This window comes from Coloeus monedula, assembly GCF_965178545.1.
Source record: "Coloeus monedula genome assembly, chromosome: 1".
Taxonomy (NCBI): Eukaryota; Metazoa; Chordata; class Aves; order Passeriformes; family Corvidae; genus Coloeus; species Coloeus monedula.
This window is the reverse complement of record NC_138781.1, coordinates 105,930,810-105,939,579: the sequence shown is the minus strand read 5'-3', so window position 1 is coordinate 105,939,579 and position 8,770 is coordinate 105,930,810. Positions and strand designations below refer to the sequence as shown.

The 8,770-nt window shown below is 45.9% G+C and overlaps 1 protein-coding gene across 1 annotated transcript; it reads left to right on the top strand.

The window, feature by feature from the left end:
* Window positions 1-279: 279 nt before the first annotated feature.
* TUBB6 (tubulin beta 6 class V) lies at window positions 280-8,264 on the top strand. The gene is made up of 4 exons (XM_082303122.1): window positions 280-376; window positions 968-1,076; window positions 2,195-2,305; window positions 6,650-8,264. Exons 1-4 carry the CDS (start codon window positions 320-322, stop codon window positions 7,711-7,713), a joined length of 1,341 nt encoding a protein of 446 aa, XP_082159248.1. The 5' UTR covers window positions 280-319; the 3' UTR covers window positions 7,714-8,264.
* Window positions 8,265-8,770: the final 506 nt, after the last annotated feature.

Genomic DNA, 8,770 nt, shown 5'->3' with positions numbered 1-8,770 from the left:
TCCCGGGGGTGAAGATGCCGGAGCCACGTCTGCTGAGCTGGGTTTGGGGTGAGCAGCAGATCACGGACGGGAGCTGCCGCTGGGGCAGGAGGACCCCACAGGGACCCCCACTGCCGCCGGGGACAATGCGAGGGTCGGTGTCGCGCAGCGGGCGGTGCCGCCCCCTGTCCCGAGGGCGGTGCCGGGCGGGGGCGGCCGCTGGGCTAGCGGCGGGGGGGCGCGGGAGCCCATAAAGCACCGCCCGGTGGGACGGCACCGCGCACAGCCGGGCTGGGCGGCGGGACAGCGGGCGCACGGCGGGGCGAGCGGGGGCGCAGCCATGAGGGAGATCGTGCACATCCAGGCGGGACAGTGTGGAAACCAGATCGGGACTAAGGTGAGCCTGGAGGGGACCCGCCGCTTGCGGAGCCTCTGAGCGCCCAGGGGACGCGCCCGGTGGTTCCCCGGGGTTGTTGGGCATCCCCCCGGGGCTGCTGGACCCCCGGGGCCGGGCTGTGCCAGCCGCTCGCCGCCGCGGCCGCCCGTGCCCCGAGGAGCCGCTGCCGAGCGGCGCCGGGCGCGCCCGGGGTATCGCGCATCGCTGCGCTCCCCGTGACCATAAAAGGCCTTGGGAAGTACCGAAACCAAACGGGACAGGTTTTTAAAAATTATTTCTAAAACTGTGTTTGAGCCGGCTAGGCTGCGGTTGAGGAGCGGGGGAGGGCGGCAGAGCCTGCGCGGCCCCTGCGGACGCGGAGCCGCCGCGGCCCGTCCGGGCGCGGAGCCGCGCGGGCGCCGCTCGTCCGTTGGGTTTGAATCCCGGTGCCCGCCCGGCTCCCGCTGCCGCGCGGGCAGGGAGGGGCGGCGGGCACGCCAGGAATCCGGCAGCTGCCGCGGCACCGCCGCCGCCCCCGGCCCGGGCGCTGGGCAGGGCCCCCGGGGCTCCGCAGCGAAGTTCCCAACCCACTTCTCGCTTTTCCTCCCTTAGTTTTGGGAAGTGATAAGTGATGAGCATGGCATTGACCCAGCCGGAGGCTATGTCGGTGACTCAGCGCTGCAGCTGGAAAGGATCAATGTCTACTATAATGAATCATCTTGTAAGTGTGGGACCGGGAGGGGTTTGGGACAGGGGACTCCGTGGGAAGGGGCACAGGAATCAGAAGACGACGGGCTCATAAAGCCATATTGCACATATGGCCGCACTCCTCACACGCCACCAGCCCCTCAGCTGTGCCCGGCGCAACAGAAAATATTATCTACTTTCTTCCAAAGTACTAAGATGGCTGGGTGCTATCTCCCCAGGCACAGAGACGTGGCGCAAGGAGCTATCCTTAGGGTCTGGAGGTGGAGGTTTGTGTACTATTTAGCATTACAGTACACGTTTGCTCTTCTAAAGTGTGATTACTTCACCAGATGCATCCGTTTAATTACTCCAAATTAACCTGTTGGTTGTTTGAGCCTGCATCTGTAGTACTCTGTCCTTTATTCTCATGAATGAGAGTGTTAGGCTGCAGGTAACAGAGAGCTGAGCAGGGATTCATGACTAAGATGCCAAAAATCATCCAAGTCCTCTGAGTCCGTCTGCTGTTGAAAGGTGTTAGCAGTGCAAAATGGGGATCTGGAGTCCTCCAGTCTGTTGACATGAACCTGCAAGTATGAATGTTTCATCTTTTGTCCAGCTGGGGTTAATTCATATTATTTACCTGAGTTTCCTTGGACAAATTCAACTTGACACAGGCTGTTTATTTTGTGCTTTGTGGTAGATGTGCTGACTACTACTGTTTACCATGTACACCAAGTAGCTCTTTCAGTGGAGGAGAATCCTCAAGCATAAAAGCTTGTGAGATGTACTAGGATCATTTGAACATAAGCACTTCACTCACCCTGATATGCACAGAAAAGATTACCTACTTTCTTACAAAGAACAAGTGAACCATTTTTTAAAATCAGAAATTCCCTCACGTCTATTGCTAATAAAGAGCTTACAAAATGTATATCTGTAGAACCCAAATTATGTCAGGTCTGTTTTTCAAGCTGAATTGATTTGGTCCTATGGAGCTGGGTTTTTCACCACCATGATTTTGTGCATAGGAAGTACTTATATATGTATGAACTATATATTAGACTAACAATATGAGATATATTTGTGTGTTAAAAGCTATAACTCTGTTGACTTATTTCTGGACATTAAGGGCATGCTTCCTTTTTATTGTAGCCCACAAATTTGTACCAAGAGCAGTCTTACTGGACTTGGAGCCGGGAACCATGGATAGTGTGCGGTCTGGTCTTTTTGGTCAGCTCTTTCGGCCCGATAATTTCATCTTTGGTATGTGGATGTTTCCTTTTAAAAAACAAAGCTCTTCAACAGCTGTTTGATTACCACATGAATGGTCAAAAAGCATTCAGTCTCCCTGTTCTGAAGTGATCCTACTGAGAAATCCTAATACCTAACAACGGAATCATAAGTATCTGTAAGCCAGCCAAAAGATCCCATTAACTGAAAAAGTCATTCTTCTGTTGACCATTCCTTCAGTTAGCAGCAAACTGCTGAAAGTTTCCTACGGTATTCAGATAAAATATATTTGCTTTCCACATAAATGAACTCCAGAGAAATCCTGAGGCCAGTTCTTCACAACAAAATGCACGGAAATTCTGCAGAAAATGGAGTGTGGGGGGGGAAGCCTCAACCACAAACCAACCAGGCTACTCCTCACTTGAATTCACATTAAATGCTTGAGCACTAAATTGTTTTTAGGCTATGTAATTAAACTTTTTCAGCAGATCCTTGCAGTATAGTAGCAGTGAAAGAAGATCAGCTGTAATATGGAAAACACATATGTAGACAGTTACTGGATTATTTTCTAGCATAATGAGGAGCAGTCTGAGAGTGTGTGGAGACATTCTGGTTTTGCAGTGTTGTTGCAGAGGGTTGTTTTCGCTTTTGCTGCTTTACTTTGGACTTCTGTCGTACTTTCCATCTAAGCTTAAAAATGCCCATTACCCTTTCAGAGCATCCTTATTAAGTACAGAAGCATTATCAGTCCCTTTGCTCTAAAGGAGAAACAGCATGTGGAAGTTAAGTGAGCCACTTGCTGAAACAGGAAGTCTGAATGAAAGCTACCATGAGAACTTTCATGTCCTTTTACTTTCCAAGTCTGCGCTAGCCACAAACACATTTCCTCCTGACAAGGCAAGCTTAGGCTGGAACTTAGTTTGGTATGTTGTGTTAACATAAGGAAGGAACAATGCCAGGGACAGCCAGAGGAAAGATAAACATTATTTGGGTGGTATAAAACAAACTTAAGTCTGGGTTGTTTGGGTTGGAGTCAGAGTCAAAAAGCCATACAGAACTCTTTAACTCTTTGACTTAAAACTTTTATGCTATCCATGTTGTTCTCCTGTAAACTCCCTGGCAATGATGCTAAGGGTCTCTTCCAAAGGAGCTGTAAGTTACAACAAGTAGAAGTAAGCCTAGGGAGAAAAGCTGTGGACATAGGCAGCTTTATGAAGTCTGTTTCTGTATTCAGGTTTTTTCCTTTCATTCCCTTTCACCTGCATGAACCACACAGGCCCTCTGAATGTGAATTCACCCGACCTATGGAAATACCTGAGCTGGAGCTTTACAGTTTGGCACACCACCAGTAAAACCAGAGCAAAATCAATTCAGAATGTCTTCAACAATAGTCCAGTTTGCTATAGTCCCTTCCTGCCAAGATAACAATGAACCAACAGCATGTGATCAACTTGTATCTGACAGAGGCCCCTGCCAGCATCAGGCACTGTCCTCCCAACCTGCTGAATAATGTAGAATGGCTGAGCGCTGAAGTAATGATCTTCTGTGTCAAAAGCCAACAAAGCATTTTGTTTTCTCTTTTAAAAATCTGGCCTGGGCCCACAAAGGATTTTGTGGCAGAAGCTGGCAGTCCCACACTTGCTGTACCCCAGGCTGTGTGGGCTCATTCTGATGAGGATGTTTTCCACCTCTGTTTGTATAAACCTGCATGTGCCCATGTCTCCACAGCAAGTAACCACAGACCATCAATCAGGATTTGATGCAAGTGTATTGAATACAGGGTCACACACTCCAGATACAGGAATTTTATATCAAACCAGTAAGAGATCTGAGATGGACACAAAACAATCCTCATACTTTGATGTGTGTATTGACAAGGTAGTGATTTAAAAGGTGAAGAACTGCAGGTGGAATGATCTTGCTGAATGAGAGCAGCAGGCCTCCTGGCCTTCTGGCAGCACAGAATTGCCCACCAGGAGCTGCTCTGAGCTCTGATGTGTCTCTTCCTGTTAACCAGTTTTCATTTGCACATTTTTGCATTTGTCATTCTTTTCTTGTGTACATCCTTGCTAGATTTGCTACAGAGATACCACTCCAATTTAATTAATATGAACCGATGGGGGCTACCACAAAATAGCTGTCTGGCAATCAAAGGCAAGTTCTGGAGCAGGGCTGTTCACACCAGGCTTCTAAGTGTTAATGTGCAAGCTACTGATCTCTTTTACCAAGTTTATCTTATATTGAGCAGTGAAGAGAGTAGGGGAGTGAAAGAAGACTGTAGGAAACAAGTGCCATTTTAGGGATTAAAAAATAATCACTGTTAGACAAATGGCTTCTCTGCATGTACAGTTCAACCTGAACATGTGTGATAACCCTACAGTGTGTTGGAGACAGAAATAGTGACAGAAGGATCTGGAGGTGCCAGGAGTGCAGATAAGTGGTGGGATTGCTTCGTGTAGGCTTCTTTAGATCCCAGCAAATGACAGATGCAGAATGCTGGGGATGGGCTTCCAGGATTGGCAAAAGATTTGCCAGGTCCTGAGTTCTGTGGGCACAGGCTCATTTTCCACCAAGGGAGTTTAGTCCTGGTGAAATTTGATCATTTTTATGTGTTTGCCTTAGGTTTTCAGAGGTCAGGTAGGTACCTGATAAGTGGAGGGCATCTGGTAGAGTTTCACAGGATCATGATCATGATTTCCAGGTTTGTGGCAGCCTTGTCAGAGCCACAGCACCTCCAGACTGCACAGTTTTGTCATGGGGTAAGAAGTCTAGAGCTTCCAGGGCTTGTACAGGTTCTGTGTTGTGGTAGTTTTACAGTGCTGTAGAGCCAGTGGTTCTGGAAGTATAAGGTAACTGGGTGTAGAAGCAGGAAACCTCCAATGAAAACACTGGAGACCCTAACACATGGCTGACTAGTGGAAGAAGGGTAGTGTTGCCACAGGAGTAGCTGATAGTTGTCCTAAAATCAGAATTTATGTCCACTAGGAGATAAATGCCTTCTGCATTTTGGAGTGATGTCTGCTTTTTTGTGTGCAGCCTGAAGTGCTTCCCTATCCGTGGTAGGGGATCTGCTCAAGCAGACTGCAGGTGCTTACAAACATATTTAATGCTAGAAGGATATGACTTTTTGCTTTGGCCAGCTGGACAGGAAGTGCTGAGCTCCCTAGGCTCAAAGAGAGAAAAATATAGCAACATGCAGAACAATGCATTAACTAACCAAATACACCATGAGGAAACTGAGCATTTATGCAGTGGAAAAAAAAAAGTGTATAGTATTTCAAAAGTGTCCCAGCCAGCAGTTTCCCTGGTTCATATGTTTGGCACCAACACAGTGCCCTGGGAATTGAAATCAGACATGGTAATAGGAAGGGAGGGAAAGGTCTTGGGGAACAACACAGAATGTGCCAGCTCTATACTTAATTCTGAAACTATTGCTCTGTCTGAATACCACTCACAGGAGTACCCTAAGTGAGTTCAGTGGTACAATGTATGTGTATAGCAGTCACTGTGAGGAACAGGACTACTAAAAAATGATTCCCCAATTTAATCCTCCTTGTTATCTAAGCAATAACAAAAGAGTGACATAGCAAATGATCCACACTATTTATCTTAATAAACTGAGTGGCACATAAAACAAAAATGGAAGCCTTAGGGAGAAAAGAAAGGGCTCATCGCTTCTCCGAAATATCAGTAATCCAATTTTGCAAGTCATTTTGCATATCCTGAAGAATAGTGAGTTTGTAAGGAAATCAGTAAAACATAAAAGGCACTTGACTTCCAAACTTTTGAAAAAATGTCCCTGAAGTTTCTGTTGATCACTGTTTTCATTCAGGCTAGGTAACTGCAAATTTAAACAGCTGTAGTTCCTGATATGACAAGTTAAATAGGATTCTGAAGCCCAGGTTTTTCTTGAATGACTGTGTTTTCTCTGTGACTCACAAGAACAGACCAAGAACCTCTCATTTTCATTGAGATATATGTATCGGGGATTTAGCTTTGCATGCATCATGGACCTTACAGACAGAAAGTATTTAAGTATTAAACAGTCATCTTGTGCTTACAGAATCATCAGGATTGGGAGTGTGAAAGTTTTCAAAACAAGGAGTTAAGGTCATCTTTGCATTTATGGAAGGTAAAATGACAACAAAGGAAAAAACAAAAAAACACCCAAAGGCATTAATGAAAACTGCCAGAGACTATATAAAAAGTTTATGTTGATACTTCCAGAGATATTTGTAGGCAAAACTGAAGAGCACAGTTATCTACCTGACAGGTTTATAGCAGCTTTTGTTACAGATGTGAGTCCATTTAGCATGCTGATATCAAACCTTGCCAATAATTTTGTGTATTTTCTTTCCCTGTTGTATCTTATTTTAGGACAAACTGGTGCAGGAAACAACTGGGCTAAAGGACACTATACAGAAGGGGCAGAGTTGGTTGACTCTGTCCTTGACGTAGTAAGAAAAGAGAGTGAACACTGCGATTGCTTGCAAGGATTTCAGCTCACTCACTCCCTGGGAGGAGGGACAGGGTCTGGCATGGGAACCCTGCTCATCAGCAAGATACGAGAGGAATATCCAGACAGGATAATGAATACCTTTAGTGTCATGCCTTCTCCTAAGGTTTCTGACACAGTGGTGGAGCCTTATAACGCTACACTTTCGGTCCACCAGCTGGTTGAAAACACAGATGAAACCTACTGCATTGACAATGAAGCTCTGTATGACATTTGCTTCCGCACCCTGAAGCTCACCACTCCCACATACGGTGATTTAAACCACTTGGTCTCCGCCACCATGAGTGGGGTAACCACATCCCTGCGTTTTCCAGGCCAGCTCAATGCTGACCTCCGGAAGCTGGCAGTAAATATGGTCCCCTTCCCGCGCCTTCACTTTTTCATGCCAGGCTTTGCTCCTTTGACGGCGCGAGGCAGCCAACAATACCGAGCACTCACCGTTCCAGAGCTCACCCAGCAGATGTTCGATGCCAAAAACATGATGGCAGCCTGTGACCCAAGGCACGGCCGGTACTTGACAGTGGCCACCGTCTTCCGCGGCCCCATGTCCATGAAGGAGGTTGACGAACAGATGTTGGCCATCCAGAACAAGAACAGCAGCTACTTCGTGGAGTGGATCCCCAACAATGTCAAGGTGGCAGTGTGTGACATACCTCCCCGTGGCCTCAAGATGGCCTCCACCTTCATTGGCAACAGCACTGCCATCCAAGAGCTCTTCAAAAGGATCTCGGAGCAGTTTTCTGCCATGTTCAGGAGAAAGGCCTTCCTCCACTGGTTCACAGGAGAGGGAATGGATGAAATGGAATTTACAGAAGCAGAAAGCAACATGAATGACCTGGTTTCAGAGTATCAGCAATACCAGGAAGCAACAGCAAATGATGGAGAGGAAGCATTTGAAGATGATGAAGAAGAGATCAATGAATAAAAAAATAAGGTGCATGATTTTTCCAGGCCAAATTCTCAGATCTGGATTTCTGATAATTAGGCTTGTAAATACATACTTACATTAAAAAAAAAAAACAAAAAAAAAAAAAAAACCAAAAACCACACGCATGAATTTCAGATGTTAGAAGTGCTCTTTGGAGTCCATTTGGATCACTGAGAACATTCAGCATTTCTGGAAGTCTATTCATGAGACAAATGTAGGGCATTCAGTTAAGACTTTGGCCTAAGAGTCTGAACATGCAGATTGCTAGTTGGGAATCTTTTTTCCTTAGGGTTGTCATCCTTAAAGCTGTAGAAGAGAAGATGTAAAATAGGCATGAAAATCTACAAATTAGAGCTGCACTATTTTCATCCAATTATGAGTAAGAAAATCTTGTGAGCTTGGAGTATTCATTCTGTACCAAATGTACAATACTGAACTGCCAGAAACAAAATTTATTCATAATAAAAAGTTTTTAGATATTCTGTACAGTAACTGTTAACAGTGATATTTGATTCCAGTCATCTAAAAATAAAATAAAATTGAATAGCATCCTGTCAAGCAGAAGTGTTCTGGGCAGTCAATGCTGCATAAATATCCAGTGAGCTGCAGGCTAGAGGCTGGATTTGTGTTATGTGACTTCATCACTTGTTGCTGCTGAATAATCACAGATGATATGTATGAAATCCCTCCATTTGTGATGTGTTCTTCATGAATCCCTGGGGTTTAAAGTGGCACCCCAATATCTTGCTGGTCCCGTCTTCCTGGCTATCACCAGCTGCAGATGCTATTCCTGACTCTATTTCACCCAGCCCATATAGCTGAAATCCAGGTATTCCACATATCATGGTGGGAGAGGGGACATAGGCTGTGTGCCAGCAGATCTCACAACCTGGGTTTGCAAGTTCACCACGCCTATAGATGCTGTGCATCTATTGCTACCAAGATGGGTTAAAACAACTGGACAGGTAAAGGTTAAAGTACAAGAGCAGTTATCCACAATACTCAGATGGCAAAATGAAAGACGAACAACAGGTTTATCTGCCCACACTAAAGC

Bases quoted from the DNA above. Each gene is read 5' to 3' on its own strand.
- TUBB6 (XM_082303122.1), top strand. From the start codon at position 320: ATGAGGGAGATCGTGCACATCCAGGCGGGACAGTGTGGAAACCAGATC. The intron at 377-967 runs GTGAGCCTGGAG...TTCCTCCCTTAG, and splicing joins GAAACCAGATCGGGACTAAG to TTTTGGGAAGTGATAAGTGA. The intron at 1,077-2,194 runs GTAAGTGTGGGA...TTTTTATTGTAG, and splicing joins CTACTATAATGAATCATCTT to CCCACAAATTTGTACCAAGA.